Source organism: Asterias amurensis, chromosome 4 (assembly GCF_032118995.1).
Source record: "Asterias amurensis chromosome 4, ASM3211899v1".
In the NCBI taxonomy this organism is placed as follows: domain Eukaryota; kingdom Metazoa; phylum Echinodermata; class Asteroidea; order Forcipulatida; family Asteriidae; genus Asterias; species Asterias amurensis.
Window position 1 is genome coordinate 1,257,877 of NC_092651.1, and position 19,753 is coordinate 1,277,629.

General features: G+C 36.1%; 2 protein-coding genes across 7 annotated transcripts in view; both read left to right on the top strand.

Moving 5' to 3' along the window:
• Positions 1-3,678, top strand: part of LOC139936154 (IgGFc-binding protein-like) — a 103,255-nt gene extending 99,577 nt beyond the window's left edge. Inside the window, exons 103-106 of the mRNA XM_071930900.1 lie at positions 1,517-1,717; positions 2,022-2,171; positions 2,845-3,067; positions 3,386-3,678. Of these exons, the coding sequence (XP_071787001.1) occupies positions 1,517-1,717; positions 2,022-2,171; positions 2,845-3,067; positions 3,386-3,678 (867 nt within the window). The remainder of the gene's footprint in view (positions 1-1,516; positions 1,718-2,021; positions 2,172-2,844; positions 3,068-3,385) is intronic.
• A 2,337-nt stretch (positions 3,679-6,015) lies between these two features.
• LOC139936155 (protein furry homolog-like) overlaps positions 6,016-19,753 on the top strand; it is a 49,530-nt gene continuing 35,792 nt past the window's right edge. For all 6 annotated transcript variants that reach the window (XM_071930901.1, XM_071930903.1, XM_071930902.1 and 3 more), the window contains exons 1-18: positions 6,016-6,066; positions 9,342-9,580; positions 9,928-10,145; positions 10,605-10,658; positions 11,010-11,143; positions 12,004-12,034; positions 12,373-12,503; positions 13,207-13,369; positions 13,674-13,856; positions 14,312-14,515; positions 14,883-15,176; positions 15,913-16,217; positions 16,779-16,919; positions 17,150-17,345; positions 17,503-17,670; positions 18,164-18,253; positions 18,615-18,889; positions 19,425-19,589. In XM_071930901.1, coding sequence (XP_071787002.1) covers positions 9,502-9,580; positions 9,928-10,145; positions 10,605-10,658; positions 11,010-11,143; positions 12,004-12,034; positions 12,373-12,503; positions 13,207-13,369; positions 13,674-13,856; positions 14,312-14,515; positions 14,883-15,176; positions 15,913-16,217; positions 16,779-16,919; positions 17,150-17,345; positions 17,503-17,670; positions 18,164-18,253; positions 18,615-18,889; positions 19,425-19,589 — 2,831 coding nt within the window. In that variant the 5' untranslated portion in view covers positions 6,016-6,066; positions 9,342-9,501. The remainder of the gene's footprint in view (positions 6,067-9,341; positions 9,581-9,927; positions 10,146-10,604; positions 10,659-11,009; positions 11,144-12,003; positions 12,035-12,372; positions 12,504-13,206; positions 13,370-13,673; positions 13,857-14,311; positions 14,516-14,882; positions 15,177-15,912; positions 16,218-16,778; positions 16,920-17,149; positions 17,346-17,502; positions 17,671-18,163; positions 18,254-18,614; positions 18,890-19,424; positions 19,590-19,753) is intronic.

A 19,753-nucleotide genomic window follows, 5' to 3' on the forward strand; every position in this document is an offset into this window, starting at 1 on the left:
ATGCTAGCTTGATTTCACCTGTGTCTCTAAGACTCAGTTGTACATGATAGTTTGATCAGGAAACAGAGCGATTAGGAAACGCCTTCAGGTCTGTAGTCAGCATGATTCGGCTAGCATTAAATAAATAAGAATACCATGCTAGCTTGATTTCACCTGTGTCTTTGAGACTCAGTTGTACATGATTGTTTGATCAGGGAACAGAGCGATTAGGAAATGCCTTCAGGTCTGTAGTCAACATGATTCGGCTAGCATTAAATAAATAAGAATACCATGCTAGCTTGATTTCACCTGTGTCTTTGAGACTCAGTTGTACATGATAGTTTGATCAGGCAACAGAGCGAGTAGGAAATTCACCTGTGTCTTCGAGACTCAGTTGTACATGATAGTTTGATCAGGGAACAGAGCGATTAGGAAATGCCTTCAGGTCTGTAGTCAGCATGATTCAGCTAGCATTAAATAAATAAGAATACCATGCTAGCTTGATTTCACCTGTGTCTACGAGACTCAGTTGTACATGATAGTTTGATCAGGCAACAGAGCGAGTAGGAAACGCCTTTAGAACTGTTTTCAGCACGATTCTGCTGAGCATTAAATAAATAAGAATACCATGCTAGCTTGATTTCACCTGTGTCTTCGAGACTCAGTTGTACATGATAGTTTGATCAGGCAACAGAGCGATTAGGAAACGCCTTCAGGTCTGTAGTCAGCATGATTCGGCTAAGCATTAAATAAATAAGAATACCATGCTAGCTTGATTTCACCTGTGTCTTCGAGACTCAGTTGTACATGATAGTTTGATCAGGCAACAGAGCGATTAGGAAACGCCTTCAGGTCTGTAGTCAACATGATTCGGCTAAGCATTAAATAAATAAGAATACCATGCTAGCTTGATTTCACCTGTGTCTCTAAGACTCGGATATACGCAGATCGGAGTTCAGCCAGGTTAGTGCTTAAATTTAACCAACATAGAGGTAGATGATAGCATGCTCTTGTGATTAGATGCACGTACTAGCTTTCAAGGATTAGCCAGTGATTGCATGTCAACCAAGCAGGATAGAGAGAGAATAAATGTAGGTATGATATTAAATTGAAAGAAAACAGTTTTTAGTTTTAAGAGCAGTTAGTAGTTGTTCCTTGTAGAATATAATTACTCTTCAAGTGTACATGATGTGAGCTTGATAAAAGATGTTTAGGACTATGCTTGTACAATGTTTCAGTTAAATCAAATTTTACTAACCATGGTATTTGATTGTGGTATTATAAAGACACTTCTTATGAGAGCTATTGATCTGCAATGTGTCACTCTTCTTTATTACATACTTGCATGTCATTCGCTGCCTAGCATTATCTTTAAGAAGGGAATTCATTATCAGAATGTTTGTACATTTAAAAACAACACTTTTTTCTACTTTTTCTTCAAATTATTATTTTGTCAATAATGTTTCTTATCATATTTCATTTAGCTTTTGAGTTGACCAAGAATATTACAGGTGTTTTGTATTATTGTTTTTGATAGGAAGCGACCAAACCCATCGCATGTGAAACAAACTCTGATTGTCATGAATCTGCCATGTGCCTACCAGCTGCAGATACAATCTGTGTAGTCGAACCCTGTGAAGGATTCTTCTGTGATAGAGGAACCATTTTTACAGACTGTGATGAAAATCCTCGTTGTGCTGAAATCGCTGTCTCTGCCAATCCTGCTTCAATGCCACAAGTATGTCCACATTTAGTACTTACTAAATCTCTATTTCAAATCAACTCTTTAAAGGCACTGGACACCTTTGTTATCTTAAAACTTTGATGACCAATGAGCCCAAATATTTACAGATTTGTTATTTTATGTATATGTTGGGTTACACCAAGTGAGACTACTGGTCTTTGATAATTACCAAACATGTTCAGTGCCTTTAATCCTTATAAGCAAACTGAAGCTGCATGTGGTTTTGGTTGTAAGATTACTCTGATGAGAATAGCCAAGAAGTGTTAATTACCTCTAAAAGCTGACATTGTTCTTACAGGGTACCACGGTAACAGAGCTATGTGACAACCTATTGAATAATCTCAATATGGCAACTGAAGGATGCGTCACATTTGAATGTGCTTTGAGTAACAGCAATGGCCGTAAGAAAAGGGCTACATCTGAGGATATTGTTGTAGATCTATTCTTGGTAAGGCATGTGTGTGTGTATGTGTGTGTGTTTGAGGGGTCCTCTCAACTAGGCAATAACAGTGTGAGGAGACAGTCACTGTATGGTCGTAACCGGGTTGGTGGCTGGCGGCTGTTTATGGACAGAGCCGAACGTGAGGTCCACTAACCAAGGCAATTACCATGCAGTGAGGCCTGCTCATTACATTGTTATTGCTATTTAAAAAAATACCTTTTAAAAAAACCCAGTAGTAAACTTAGATTTTTTGTTTTTTTCAACATATTTTTGTATTTGTTTCGATCATGTTGAAGGGCCATTATTCTTGCTGTTTAATTGTTGCAAGGGACAACATCTCTTAAACACATTTAGCTGTTAATGCATGTTTGCGAGAAAAGGACTAGGAGCATTGGAAGTTACACACAATAAATAAAAATACTTTAGTTGGTCTTTGACTCTGTACTTTACATTATGTTCGTCTGTGCGGTATACAATAAAAGTTTAAAAAACTAAGAAAGCAGTTCTGAACCCGCACCGTTTATATAGAACTTGTACAAACTTTTAAGGTTGAATAAAACTCTATACATACAAAAAAACAAAAAAACAAACAAACAAACGGATCATAGGGATCTGACGATGTCTTGATCTATATGTTGAACTTCTAGAGTTTTGTTTCTGTGAATTAATTTTGAAACAGGAAATTGATTCAAGTTCTGATGGTGCAACACCAACCGCTGCCCCTGGTGATCTCCAACCTGTTGATGTTTTAGCTCTATCATTGGTGGAGGAACTCAAGCTACATATATCAGATGGCTCAATTTCATTCAACATCACTGATATTATGTACACGGGTCCTAAAGCAAACACACAGGCTCCACCCACAACCACTGACAAATCAGTCAAGAAAGAAAAAGTAGAGAGTAAGTACAGCTTCTTATTTTAAAACTTCATCAAACTTCATTTGCAAATCACAAATTAAAGATCACTGATATTTTCAAACCTTGAGTGAAACGAATTCTAACCTTAAATGCTGAATGATTTACTCTTAATGAAGTTTGATATGCTTTAATTTCTTTCTTTTTTTAATTTGTATTTTATTACAATATCCGTATGAAATGCTATATTTAGTTTGTGGTACACCATGTGTATACCTTGATACCTCATGCAATGCCTCAGTATAAAATTATCTTTGAAATACTTAATTTAAAAGTTTGTTGTTGATTGCATTTTTTGAGCAGCTGGTGATTCCACGATGCCAATCTCCTCCATCATGATCATCGCAGCCGGTTGCTCTGCCTTCACAATCTTTGTTGTCATTGTCATGATCACAACATGGTGTCGTTTCCACAGACATCGCACCGCCAAGAAAACCATGACATTTGAGCATCCTTCAGAGGAAGCTCATACCAATGAGTTGTTTGAGATGTCTCCTTCTTTTCAACAACGACCCTTTGCTCATGCTGTTCCATTAAATGATGGCACTGGCTTTGATGGCAATGTGTATGGATTAAAGTATGATACGGAATCTTAGTTCATTAATAAGAAAGTTGTGTATCTCTGAGTGTTAGACACATCATATCATTTATACAAGTGTCTGTACCATTATTTTTCAGTATAGTTATAACTTCCCGAATTACAGTATGGAATTAAAAGGGATTTTTAATATTTACAATCTTACTGAGTTCAAATTATATAAACAATTAATTACCAGTCAGTTTCCCTTTTGGTTTGATATCTGAAAAGAAAAGTTATATCCCCTTAAGGTGATCCCTTTGCTACCGCTTCCCAGGTTGTACCGTAAACGTGGTTTGATCCCTGGCTTCATGGCCAATAACGGTTGTATGGCTTCTGACTGGCATCCATAAACAAAGATATTCTTTGGAATTTAATTAGCAGCTCAGTTGGTAGAGTGCCGGCACATTAATCCGGAGGTTGTTGGTTCGAATCCTGTACTACTCAATTTTTCTTTGTTGAACCGAAAATTAAACCAACATAAATTAATAACCAACATAAATTAATAAAACCAAATACTCAACTTGCTTATGAACAACATTTTGTTTGTAGTTTAGTGATTTTTTTCATACCTGTTCACTTACCACAGAAAAGAAGTGATAGACTTGTGATTTGTCTCTCCACAAAAACATGTAAGGGAGCATGTTTGTAGGATTGTCAACCCAAGTTGTCTATTGTTTATGTTTCTTAGTACATCACCAGTTTCCAACAAACAATGCCTTCTCAGAGATTTATGTCAGGTAATTAAGAACAAACGTTTTATTTAGTGTAGCTCATGTTATTAATACGTACTCATTTATCTTCCAAAACAAAATTTCACACATTCATCTTCACTATCACAGCATGGAGTTCTAGTTTCCCTAATTGGTAGAAATTGGATTTCTTTGAGGGTTAGATGTCGTCATGCTGCTTTTTAGAAAGTTCTCAATGAAATGATTTAAATTCATATTATTTGTAAGAATGTAAGAAATTGAAATCTATATCAATATGTTTTTTAATTATTAATTTAAACAAGTAGGAAGTTAAAATGCAATCAAAATTTGTACTTGTATTTGGTGTGGGATTAATTAATAATTTGTGGACAGAATTACAGGAATCAACAATACATAATTGTTTAGTGGAATAAGTAATTGACCAAAAAAATCCATCATGGTTAAACTGCAGTGTTTTACTTATTCACTTCAAGTTTATTTTTTTACACGAGGTAGTTTAATGATAAATTTTATTTTTGTCAAGATGTTGAAGTAGTTAATACTGTGGATCAATCACTTTAAACAATTTTTGTTTTTGTGAATTTCAATTTGTAAAGCAGTTTCTGTTTTCGATAATAAGTTAGCTTGAGTAAATTAGCTTGCATTAACCATCAATTAGACCCGTATATTGTGATGTGGTATAAATATGCATCACTTCTTTGTACTTTGTTTAAAAGTTGTTATTTTTGGCAAATCTGTTTCTTTTATGTGAGTGTTTTTACTGTGTCTGCATTCTTCTGTCCAAAGTTTTGGTACAAATTACCCAGATCCTAACCAAACAACCCCAAACTATCCACCTCCTAAACATAAACTGATCCCCATACTTTCCCTATCCCTGAACCTGCCCTGATTTTAACACAACTCACCCCCCAAAAATCAAATTATGTATAAATAGCACACTGCACCATGGCATAATTTTTGCGTAAAATATGCGGCTGTCATTGAGTCCATGCAGCCCATATGTTCAAACTACATGCAAACTTTATAACAAATAAATGGCATCAGTTGGGCGGGGGAAGTCTTTTAAAATGAAGGTCCAAAACCGTTTGGTTTATTTTTCCATGTTTGTTTATTATTGTTTATTATTATTATATTTTTGTTGTTGGGGGGGGGGGGGGGTATGGATCCCATTGCCCCCTAACCCCTAGTTATATTAGCCAGCCTGATACCAAAAAGCATTTTCATTGCCCTAAGTATTAATTTATAATTAATAAAAATATATATTTCTTAACTTTTGAATTGTTTAGACCAACTTTGGAAAAGTTTCCACATGGCGCCACCACTTTTTCATTCGATACAGAATAAAACAGTATCTTATCCACCTCAATAAGATACCCCTTTTTGTAAAATTGAGTGAAAAAGTGGTAGCGCCATACGGAAAGTTATCCCCAACTTTTTCCAACAAAAAGATCACTACTCATAAAGTGATTGTTGGTAAATAATAGAAATATGTTTATCTAAATGTGACATTTTTTTTAACTCCAACCCCATGTCAACTGTGTTGTCATAATATATAGAAGAAAATTTCAACCTGGACCTTGTGAGTTTAAAATTTACATGTACTAACTACTGCACCTTTAAGGCAATTAGGCAAACTGTTCCTTTAAGGTTATCCAAGATGGCGGCGGAGGGGATGGACGTCGCACCAGTCGGAGGTTAGTACAAAATTGTATGTACTTAGTTTCTTTTTAAGTTGAACCTATCTACTGTACGTTTTTTTCCAAGTTAATGACCTTGCTGTCTTTTGATAAGAAAAAGTTTCAATTCAAGCTTCACTTTTACCTATTTTTAGGCGATATCTGTGGCTATAGTTTCCGATAAAACTCCCGTGTCCCTCCCGATGCCTTTCTTACTTTTACACTGTACGAGCGTAAGGGTTATCCGTGTTATTCCGACATCAGTTGCTTTGTTCAAATTGAACATTTCCTGGTTTTTAAATGTCAAACCGTATACATAAATGCGGCGACTTCAAATAGAATATAGCTAACACAAGTAACGAATGGTATTAGTACATTAGTGAGTCTGCTTGCTTTACTAATACTAGTCATACTCATGCTATTGCTAGTAAAAAAAATAGTAAAAACTTTAAAATGTTGTTTGTTTGTTGATATTTAAAATTCATACATCAATCTGAGATTTTTAGTTGAGTTGAGATTTTTATCAGAGAAAGGGGAAAGGGTTGCAGTTATCGCAATCTTCTTGAAATACTTCAATCTTGAGAGTAAAATAATTGTAAACTTAAATGATGAAATACTTCTAAGAAACTAAAAGTAAAAGCCAGAAAAACAACTAAACATTGAGTACCGAGCAGAATTTTTTTTAAAAGATGCTTTTAATTTCACTCAACAAGAAGGCAATGCAAGCATTATGAATATACATTGAGTGTCTGGGGAAGGTTTTGGTTGTGTAGTACAAATGAAACTTCAGTTATTGCAGGCTAACGGTCGGAAAACTTTCATTTATTAACGCCGATTTAACCAAATGTACAGCGTGAAGGCGGCCCAAAATATAAGACCCCTATATGGGGTAGTTGCGATAACGTAACCCTCCTGCCGACGGCAGGAGGGTTACGTTATCGCAACTATATATGGGGGTGTCATATGGTTTCTAGAAGTGATGATGAACTATTGTTTTAAATTGAACTATCTTTTACTGTTGAAAATAATACTCTGGAAATGGCATTGCTTGAAATTCATTTTGTTTAGACGTATAAAGCAGTGACTGTTGTGTTGTATGGGGGAACTTAAACATTTTACCATAACTTAAAAGTATGGTTCCTTGTCAACTGTGTCTGTGTCCTTGTGACTTCTTAATCATAGTAACATACATCACATGGGAATCGGACCATTTACTATGAAATTTTAATTTTATATCCTGAAAAAAAAATCCTTGCGACCGGTATTCTCAATTATTATTTTTTTTTTAATTATTATTATTTTTATTATGTTTTTGGGGGGTGGGTGAACCTGTTTTTAAACCAAAAGTGGAACTCAATTCTTCAACCTTCTGCTCTGAAAACCTCAGCTTGGATTTTCACGCCATGCTATACAATCAAGTTTGAATGTATTTTAAACCACATTAAAAGCTTGGCTACTCATGTTCGCCTCAAAGAGGGCGCTATATTGTAAAATGGCTTAAAATAGTGTTTACTAAAAAAAAGGTAGAGGAACACGTTGCCTTGGATCGGACAAGTTGGTCTTTGAAAAGCGTTTGAAACCATTTGTTATGAAATGCACATGGTTTGAAAGATGTTTTAAAAGTAGAATAACCACCCTCACAAGTATGACTCGAAATTGCACGGTTTTCCTTCTGCATCGAAACTAACATGGTCAGCCATTTTATGCAGTCAAAGTCTTCGCGACGTCAAAGGAAAACTGTGCAAGTTCGAGACATGTTTGTGTGGATCATTATATTCTACTTTTAAATCATTTCATAACAAACGGTATTAAACACCTTTCAAAGACCAACTCGACCAGGTTATCCACTAATGTTACATAATGTTAAACAATCTTTCCTCCATAGTCATGATCAAGGTTTGTAAACAAAAGGTATGTCTGAGGAACTGACTTGAGAGTCTAGGACCAAATATGTACGCGTAAAAGTACACACTGACACACCCACTCTTCCATAGATAAATATATACTCAAAATGTATGCTTGTTTTTGAAAGAGCAAGGTCACCGAGGAATTTTCTCCTTAGTAAAGGATACCATTTTATGAGGAAATTGTTTATTTCTACTGTCGGATCATTTCAAGGGCACCAAGGCATTTGCCTCAGTGAAGTATCATGCCTGATTGGGTGCTTGTTGAGATAGTCATAACCCTTGAGTTTCACAAAAAAGGGGACCCTTTTGGTTCACAAGTTAAAAACACACACACACAAAATACTCCAGGCATGTTAATTCTATTTTTCAAAGATTTATATCATGGCAATTGCTTTTTATAGCCTGAAGTGCCCAATCCAAGGCGTGATCTCCATTTAAGAACAAACTTCTTCAATAGCCTTCTGGGGAAAATTATAAATAATAAATATTATCTTACTTGGCAATCTAACACTAAATTTTCATTGTGAACTTATACCATTCCAACCGAGACAAAAACACATTTCCTATGTATTAAACTTGATTTTAACACTAATAGTAAATGCAACTTTTCAGCTATTTAATAATTATTTCTTTTTAAAGCAATAGTAAACTGAAAAACACTGCAAAGAGATTTGTGTACTAGACAATTTTTTCTATTGTAGCAGTTACCGAGTTGCATTCCGACTGGCAACTTCATAGAGCTGCCTAAAAATACATGAAAACAAATTTGTGCGCTACTTATAATATAGCAGAAAAGTGTAAGCATATTTTACAAGTTAAAGCCATTGGACACTTTCGTTAAACAGTATTGTCCAAGGCTCACTCTTCGTGCATCACAACTTTTATATAAAATAACAATCCTGTGAAAATTTAGGCTCAATTGGTCATCGGAGTCGGGAGAAAATAACTGGAAAACCCACCCTTGTTTCCGCCTGTTTCGCCGTGTCATGACATGTGTTTAAAATAAATCTGCAATTATTGGTATCGAGAATTGATATTGTTTTAATGTTTTCTCAAAAGAGAGCATTACACGGAATAATATTTCAAGAGAAGTCTTTCACCATTACCTTCTGTAAACCCTGTAAGTAATTTATTAATCTGTGAACTTTTATTTTGTTTTCTGTTCCGAAAGTGTCCAATGGCTTTAACAAGAAAATAAGTTGGCCAGCTTGCGCATTCACCATGAATGCATTGTTACATTTACTAGTTTAATTACAGTTGAGTAGGCACTGGAACATCAGCAGTAGTAACCAAAACAAAATTATTGTCTTTTTTCTTCTTAATTGTTAAGTCCTTAATCAAGAAAACCTGTTGTAACTGTTAAATCTTTTTTGTTTTCCTTTCAAGAATGTCAGTTTTTGATTCAGCCTGTTGTTGTCATCTAAGATCACAGAGAAACTTGTAATGTTAGCGGAACTAACACAGCACCAACCAGTTTTATAGGAGTCTCTGTAATAAGGATCATCACTTTCTTAGTCTAGGGCAATAAACATCATCACAACTCAAGATGTCAGAGTCAGGGGCTCATCGACGCAAGAAGAAGGGTAGCATGAGTACCTCTGTATCACAGAGTGAAAATCTAACGGGTTAGTTTTATACAACTGCACTATATTTTAAAGTTTGTGTGTGGCAAACAGTTATAAGAGAACATTTGGTGGAATACTTGCATATGGTGTGACACTTGTATAAAGTTCCCCTGCACCCCTAAATAAAAAAGAGGAAGTTGATTTGTGTTACCTTATGAAGCAGCTTTTTGGGTTAAATTGTAAAGCACCCTTGCACATATCAGGGTCCAATCTTTACTTGTTTCTTCACCATTTATTTCCTGCACAAAGACAAGGAGTGAAGACACAACGCATTATTGAATGACTAATTATTCACAACAGCATAAATTTACTTTGAGCTTTTACATATACATTGATGTACAATTCAGGTTCTGTACTCAGCCTAGCAACAAGTGCATCATCAGATACACTATCATTACCTTGGATACGTGTGAATGATCCAAGTGTTGAACGTGAGCCGAGTACAACATCTACAATCATGCTAGATACTAACGTCAAACCTGGACAGTACGTCTTACAGAGTCTGTTTGCAGAATTCACGATCCAAGCGGAGAGAAAGATTGAGAAAATCATGGCTGAACCCCTTGTGAGTAGCAAGCTTCAATTAGTAGGAACATCCATGATTACTATGCTCAACTAGAGAGTGCTGACTTGTGCATTTATTTTATAGGAGATGCCTTTAAGTTTTCAAGTATGTTTGGGACTTGACTTAAGGATGATTGTACATTATACATATCATATTTGTGTTATTTTCAGGGCAGGCATAGTCAATCGACTGCCCCGGGCATAGACACTATGGTGTCATCTTTATAGAAAAGGGGGGCATAGCTATTTCTATGACTTTATTTTAACCAATCAGATTAGAGGATTCTATATATAAGGTATATAATTGATGATATTGCCTTGCCTTATTGTCTTCTCACTTTGATATTCTATATTGAATTCTGTGATTGTGATTACAATGTCCTAGGCTTTATTTTTCATGTCTTTTTTTGTTCGGAAATAAAGACACGAATTATATAGATGATCTTGGTATGTTTTACAGGACAATCCATTGGCCAAGTCTTTGCAGAGAGGGGAAGATCCACAGTTTGATCAGGTGAGGCAATTTGTTAAGTACATCAAGTGTTATATTAAATGACCTACCTTCTGCCCAGGAAGCAGAGCTGAAAAGTCTTGTGAATTCCGAAAAATCTACTTTGCAGCAGTAGAATAAGTAGCAAGACATGTTCTCAAAGAGCATAATCTAGCCAGATGTAGTTATACACATAATTTTACCGCAAACCAATATACAATTTTACCGCAAATCAAATGTACAATTTGAAATTACTTTTAACAGATGTTCTTTTTACAGATTTTGAGTTATGAACCTTTCAACTTCACTCGACTATTTATTGAACAGAATGTTGTTTTGATCTTTCTTTATATCATGATTTGTTTACGGTGGCAGCTTTTGAGTTCACTGAGTGCAGTGGCTGAGCATTGTCTTCCATCACTTCTTAAGACATTGTTTGATTGGTATGAGCTTCAGAATGAGGATGAAGGAACACAAAGACAAAAAGGAGGATCTGGCAAGTCTAAAGGGTAGGTATTACCAGGCCTCAAAATAACCAACGGCACCCACATCAATTGCTGTGATACCCTTTACAAAGTTCCAATACAAAGTAACATTTTCCTCATAGAAGTGCCCCTTATAAAAGGAAAATGTATATATCAGAGATGCAACTTTTCCGATTTAAATCGGAAAACAGACTTTTCTTATTTGTTCAAAATCTAAAATGTATAAATCGGTTAAAAAATGTCAGATTTTTCCCCGATTTATGCTTCCAAATTCACAATTTTTAAATTTGAAAACCCCGAAAATCGCTGTTAAAACCATAGAGAAACTAACACAATCCTGTCTGGTGTCGTAAGCGATCGTGCGCGAATCACAATGCATGCACCCAGTCTTACTAATTGCTGTCAACTCGCCATCAACTTGATTGTGTCAGTCAATTCGCCGTCAACTCTCAACCACGCAGATATGGCAGGCATGGATAAGTTTTAGTCTTGACCCAAGTCGACACCGATCAATTTACATGTAGCACAGTACATAATACACCATGCAGTACCGATCATTGACGACTTAGGTCAAGAATATTCCAAATGCAGTAAAGCGCCCTCTGTTGTCGTGTTGCCTGTGAAAATGCAAGATGGCGGTCGACTGGTTTTTTTTTCAACACCTGGTTGCATCTCTGATATATCCCTCCCAAGTTTGAGGCATGTACTACACATATTGTGCTGGTATTCCTAATTGTTTCAAATAGCATATTTAATATTTGGTTGTGGCTTTTACCGACAGTTTAGAACTGGAGTTTAAGAAAAAATTTAACTTAACTTCAATGGTTTTTGTATATGTGTTGTGTGGTTTTTTTTTTCACCAAAGTCTCTTAATTACTCCACAGGGAAAAAGACTATGTTTCTGAACGAAGAGATGTGAGTATACATTAATTGTGTATTGAATTAAGGCAACAAATGTATATGATATTGAGATGATATTGCTGGTAAGATAAATTATGCCTTCCTGTAAAGGTAGAGGTTAATAAGAATGTTGTGAACTTTACAGTAAGTGATGAAAATGGAAGTCTTGAAGTAGATTACCTTGTGTAAAAACTGATGATTGTATTTTTCTCCATAAGATGATCAGAGCATACTTATCAAAACGCTGAGTTGAAACCAACAGTTGTTTTTAGAACCACCCCAACTCATTTATAGATTATCATTCCATGGTGTAACTGCAAACCTTACTATATGGTATTTTTCTAATTGTCCAGTTGGCTGTTGACTTCCTGTACTGTCTGGTATTGATCGAGGTCTTGAAGCAGCTTCATCTCCATCCAGTTCCTGATATTCAACTCAATCATATTGAAACTCTAGCTTTTAAACATTTCAAACACAGAGACAGGTAAGTGGAAACACTCCGCTGGCCATTCTTTTAGGCTGTACACTCCTCAGGTAGTTGAGATGGTTTAAGGAATTAATTAAGGCCCAGTGACCAGGGGTATAAAAGTTGGAAGCACTTTGAGATGCCCTTTGGGTGTGAAAAGCGCTATATAAAAATTGGTTATTATTATTAAAGCTTTTTAGGGCTATGTCACATGAAGCAATGTACAGACAGCCAGTTGCAGGCAGTCTCCAAGAAAAGAATCCATTCACATTTAATGTTCTCACAATTATCTCGGGAATCGTGAGACATCAATAATAGTAATAATAATAATAATAATAATAATAAGACTTGTAATGCGCACATATCCACCCTGCTGGGTGTTCAAGGCGCAAACAGGCTGAAAACCTACTTGTATGCTACCAAAGTGGTCCCGTAGCTTGCCTCCAAGTTGATGCAAAAGTTGCCTCCTGTGTCAAGGCCCTTAGAAATATAACCACTGTACACTAGTCTCAAACCATTCCTGATTGTCCATTCATTTGGTGTATTGCTAATGTAATGAAGTACAAAACATGCATGATAAAACCAAACTTTCCCCACCCCACCTCCACGAGTAAATCTTCTTCGCTGTGTTGATTTTGTTTTTGAAAACTTGTTTTGCTTTTAATCTACTACTACAGAGTAGAAATATGATTGATGAGATGTGTGTTTGATTACTATACAGCCTGCAGTCTGGACCGAATACAGAGAACTTTCATATCATAGCAGACCTTTATGCTGAAGTACTTGGTGTATTAGCTAAGACCAGATTCATGTCCGTGCGTAAACGCTTCCTAATTGAACTGAAAGAACTTCGCTCTGAACCACAGAATGTCCAAACTACACAGGTATATATCTTTTTGATTGTTCACATACTTATTTTCGGAAAACACCTTTAAAAAAAAAATTGTTATAAATAACAAATTGTTTCTTATAAATAGTGAGAGAAGCGGTTTTCTCACTGTTATTCTAAAATTTACAACACGCTTACCTGGGCCCAATTTCATAAAGCATGTTAGCAGCTTTATTTCATAAAGCATGTTAGCTTTATTTCATAAAGCATAATGTAAGAACAAAACAAATGAAATGGAAGGCAGCAGTGTTAGTCTGTGTTCCAAGCTATTAAATGCTCTTAATTTGACTTGTGTCCAGGCTATCATCAGCTTGATCATGGGAATGAAGTTCTATAGAGTCAAGATGTTTCCTGTAGAGGATTTTGAAGCGTCATTTCAGCTGCTTCATGAGTGTGCTAATTACTACCTAGAAGTCAAAGATAAAGACATCAAACATGCTCTGGCTGGACTACTGGTGGAGATATTGGTTCCAGTTGCATCGGTAAGCTTATAACATGTTAGTCAGAAGCAGTTAAGTCTCCATTAATAGGCATGATATTCTTTCTAATTTAATCAGTATTTAGTTTGGGTTTTTTCCTCCCTATAAAGCCCATAAAGTGTTAATAGTAACATAGCCTAAAAAGTCTCTTATGCATTATAACACCCCTACAAAGACTCTGCTTTTTGATTGGTTTAGAGCACGCCTCATTGTAAGTCTTATTTTTACAAGAGCGCACGAGCGTGACACGCTTTTTACACATAAAACAACATACTATTCCAGAGCAACCAGTGTACTACACCAATAGCAACAGCAGCTTCTAGGTACCTTAGGGTCTAGGCACAATATATGTATAGGGGTTATAAAAACAATTATTGGCTGCTTTTACTTGAGCTATGGTTAAATCTAAAACTCCCTTGTTTAATATTAATCATTGTTACTGTGTGTTTTTCTTTCAGTGTGTTATGAATGAAGTGAATATTCCTGTGTTAAAGAACTTTGTGGATAAGCTATACCAGACAACTCTTGACCAGTGTAGTAAGAAGAAACATGCCTTAGCTGCCTTTCCTTTGCTAACATGTCTACTATGTGTCAGTCAGAAACAATTTTTTCTGTCTAATTGGTGTAATCTCCTCAATCTGTGTCTCACCAACCTCAACAAGGTAAGTCAAATTAATCTTTCACTGTCTTCATTTTTTGTTGCCAATAATCATTGCTGCGTCCTTTGGATGGAATGTAAGGCAGTTGGTCCAATGTGTTGTGTTATTTTGTAAAAGAATCCAATGCATTTATCGAAAAGAAAGGAGTTCACCCCATTGTTCCTGTTCTGATCGGAAATTACTGAACATTGAAGCACCTTGAGCATCATGGATATGAGTGCTATATAAAAAGCCATAATTAACTAGTTAACAAATTAAAAAAAATATGTAAGGTAGAATCTACAAATTGTCAAAAATATACTTTTATTAAAAAATCTGCAAGTGTGGAAACAGTGGGTGTTAAATATTGAATGATGTTGATCCTTGACAGCATCGTGATCCTAAGATGTCTCGTGTTGCTCTGGAGTCCCTTTACCGCCTTCTCTGGGTCTACGTTATACGCATTAAATGTGAGAGTAACATGACAACCCAGATCCGCCTTCAGAGCATCGTTAATTGCCTCTTCCCTAAAGGATCTCGGAATGTGGTGCCAAGGGACACACCCCTCAATATCTTTGTCAAGATTCTTCAGTTTATTGCTCAAGAGAAGCTGGAGTTTGCCATGAGGGATGTGATTTTTGATCTCCTTGGAGTCACCAGTAAACAAAAAGTCTTGTGCCCAGAGGTAAAGAAATTATTATTCTGATCAATAACATGTATTTCATCCTAGCTTGTGTACTGCAACTCATTCAATCAATCATTCATTGATCGTTGATGGTCTATTCTTTAAAACGATTCCATGGTAACCAAAAGCTGAATTGCATACAAGTCAAAAAGATAAAAAAAGGAAAGCTATTCAAAAATGCAGACAAAAAGAAAACAGTAAAAGTTTACTGTATATAATGTACACGTCTATATGTACCCGTCTAAAAATATAACCAAAGGTGAAAAACTTCGACTTCAAAAACTCCAAACTGTGCACTGGACTAATTTTTGCTGTCAATTACTCTCTCAATTACAAATCTTCCCTGGTTACCCATCCAGCATGGTGTTTCATTTAAAGTCCTCTGGATGGTACACAAGTGTATACATAGTATTGCCCTTCAGTACTCGCTTACTCATTAATCGGGCACAGCAGGACTCGGATCTTGTTAATACAAACATCTTGTTACCATTCCTAAGTTCTAAATTCCTTGTTTTTCAATAAAGATCTAGACAATTGATAATTTGACAACTTAAAAAGGTCACCATGAAACTCATAGTGTCTGTTACGCAACAAACATCCTTGTAGTTTTTATTATTATTAATAATGTTTCCAAACACTACTTGAAGATGGAAAATTGAAAAGAAAGTTTATCATGACTTAAGCATATTTAATTTCTTCATTGCATCACAGAGAATTATTCTTTTTTATTTCAAAGCGTATGAACATTGGTCTGAGGGCCTTTCTTGTAGTAGCTGATGACCTACAACAAAAAGATGGTGTCCCTCCAATGCCTACCACTACGCGCATCATGCCATCTGGTAACACCCTTCGTGTTCGGAAGACTTTCCTGAATAAACAATTAACTGAAGATGCAGCTAAGAGTATTGGTGTGTTGCCGTACTACCCAGGGATTCGGAAGGCAATGGATGGGATTATTAAATCACTGGATGCTGCAGTGGGTAGAGCGCTATTAATGACTAATGTTCAGTGTCTCAACAAGGAACTGGATGATCTCATGACGTAAGAAATCAAACCAACTTATCATTGTTTTTGTGAAATTCTATTCTTGTTTGCTTTTTTACCAAACAGTATTTTGGTATACAAAATGCATTAAAAAACAGTTTCATATTGTATTTCATAATTCATGAATTCGTCAAACCTAAAAAGCAAACAGTTTGGACACCCCTGTACACCCTGTTCCTTTAAGCACCTTGTGATATTTCTATTAGATACCAAATACATGTTCATCTGATGGTGTTCAAAGCATACCTTAGTTTTTTGGAACCGCTTGATTGTTCTGATCCTAAATAAATTTAGATGTACACAATATAACTAACATCTGAAATGTCAGATCCCTCATTGAGATAAAAGGAATACACAATCTGAGAAGCGTTATGCAGTGACACTTCTCAGATTCAAATTTTTGGAGCTTGAAAACTGTTTTCTTTTGACATAACCACATTATTTGAAGTAATATGATTCTCATAATGTGTTATACTATCAAACTCTGCTGTGGACTTCTAACCCATTGACATTAGTTTTAAGAGTTCTTACCAAACGCATACCTTCCCTTTATTATAGGAGTGAACGTCGACCTAAGATAGAGTTATTTCGTACCTGTGTTGCAGCCATCCCTAGAGTCATTCCAGATGGTATGAGTAGGAAGGATCTACTAGAGTTACTGGCTAGATTGACAGTACACAGAGATGATGAACTCAGGGGGTATGTCAGCGATCTTGTACACCAATGTGTTTTTTTTTGCAGTTATTTATATTTTTACACTCTAGTAGCCTTTCATCGGTTGTTTCGCTATACATCGTAATACATTGTAATCATGTACTTAGTGTTGTATTGATTTAGCTCATTGACCACTTTGTGTTTCAGTAAACCTCGTGTTTTTATTTCATGTTTCAATCTCCTATATTTCTTGCAACATTGTTTCCTTTCCACAGTTTGGCTTTTACATCATTGCAAAATGTAGTGTTAGACCTCCCAGAGTGGAGGGATGAGGTGCTCAACTGTTTCATCAATTTCATCTTGCGAGACATTGCAGATACTTTCCCTCTGATCCTGGAGAGTGCCCTCAAGATGTTACTTCAGCTTCTGTCTCAATGGAGGACAGCAGTCCAGAGCAAGGAGCAGGAGAAGGTCAGTCCTCAAACTTAACCAATTCTTATTCAATTTTTAATTTTTAAAATCTGAGTTTGAGTTGCTCCTGGCTTAGTACGTGGTTACCAAACGGTTACCTTCCCTTTCTACTTAGTTATAATATTCCTATCCTACATTTTTCACCATTGATTGTTAGGTGCAAGTTAAGTCCCCATATGAGCGTAATCCTCATGCCAGTATATTGAATACTGCAGAAGGATTTGCTGTGGTCTTCCTCTGTAGCTGTCGTCCATTGGTTCGACGTCTTAGCTACTTCCTCTTGAAGGAAGTACGTGCTCTCTTTGGCATTCTGGGTTACTCAAGGGTAAGTGAAGTCTTTTGAAATGCTTTAAGATAATGAAATGGCCTGTTTTCTTTTATATGATTTGCGACTTAATGACATTTAGTTCTTTCCTTATTTGAAATTATAATCAGGGATGAGAAGTTTTAGGCTTTTATCTGAAGTCACACTTTTTAACTCAGCTGGTGACGAAAATCAGCCAATATTTTTTCCCCATGTAATGAAGTCCTGCTTTTTGATGTACTTTCATAGTGCTTAGGACACTGTTCCTAAAAGCTTTGTGAAATATAAACCCCAGGGTTACCAAAAGGTGGTAATGCCATCATTTCAACGCACCTCCTAAAGGTTGGATCCTAGTTTCAGACCTTTTTGTCAGCAATGACTTTTACACCTGGATTATTCAGAATTTATTCTGAGATGTACTTGATATCAAAAGTGTCAAACTAAAATGTTAAGATCAGTCAATAGTGATAATTTGAAATGATCTTTGATTATGTTTGATTTGCTGGATCTTTAGATTGATGATGATGCTGTTATTGATGTGGTAGACAGAGCTTGTCCTGGTGTAGTGGAAGGATTTGTCAATCAACTACCGCCAGCTGAAAAGGTGAGTCAATTTTTCTTATATAATTAATTATTCGTCATAATGGATTGCCCAAACTGGTCAACAAGTTCCGAGTCCAAACTGGTGAATAACTTACTTGTATGAAGTCATTCCTTGCTTAGAGAATTTTCAGAGTTGGTGGCTCTTTGAGGTTGGTCATTTTGTTATCATGAGTGTATATTGTTCAAAGTAAACTAAAACAGGGAGACCGACAACAAATGGCTAGATAGCTGTTTTGGCTAGATAGCTCATTTGGTAGAGCGCTGGCATGGTAATTCGGAGGTTGTTGGTTCAAATCGTGCTCTTGTAAGTTTTTCATTGTTCAACCCCAATTTATTAAAACCTTTGCTTTCAATTCCAACAGGCCACCATTACCGCTGTGTCTAACATTGATCTCCATTGGGTCGTTGAACGTTCCATCAATCAATGGTCAGGCAGTACATATGAATCAACTCCTAGTGATTCTATGAGTAAATCGTTATCAAGTCGTGGTATGGGCGGTTTCAATCCATGGATCACATGCTTAGCAAGGTTCTTTGATAGTAACTGCTTACCACATTTCTGCCCTGCAGCAGTAAGTTTAGCCTGGCCTGTTGTACATACAAGACTGACACAACTCTACACCCACATTGATCCAAAGTAAGTTGATTCATGTTTGTTAGATCTGGGGCCCCATTGCATAAAGCTGTTAAGCAGAAACACTGCTTGACAAACTTTTTTGCAAAAAATGAGTGGGGCACCAGTCACAACAATGTAAACTTAATGCAATTTTGGCTGGTAACTAGTTTCTGCTAAATTTTTGTGCTTACAGGTTAAATTAAAATGGGCCCTGATACGTTGAGTCATGCAGATGTAAAATTATGCTCCCTTGTCTAGATTAACTACTATCTCATTCTAGTTAATCAAATTAAAACCCAAATCAATATATTGTTTGAGAGTTGAGTAGACGTAGCCATTGAGTTTGGTTGCATCTTATTTGTCTTAAAGACGGTAAATAAACGTCTTAAAAGTGTTTAGTCAGAATTGTTTTTACTCCTTTCCCATGTGTGGACTGTTTATCAACGTCTCTACCTTTACATGTTTGCTCTGTTCATTCCGTGTTGAATGAGTGAAAAGAGTGCAGAATTTGAGAATGGTTGTGTGTAATGCCATGATGTTCTTTGATTTTATTCAGTGCACCATCTGAGGGACGTACTTCCATCCGATCCAAGAAGACTTTAAACCCTATGGATGAGAATATCTCCTTATGGAGGAACTACTTAGTATTTGCTTGTAGCTGTGCTCCACCTTGTGCTGGATATCAAACACCAAGACGCTGCATGTCGCCTGACCCAACCAGGTACAATTCAGAAGGTCATAAAAAGTGTATTCCGCGTTATGTTTGGATCTAGGTATACAGGTTATGATGATACACTCTCTGAATTCAATTTAACTTCTCTCCAAGAAAGAAGGCAAAATCTATTGCACTGTTTTGGGAAGAAAATATTCAACTCCAACACATTT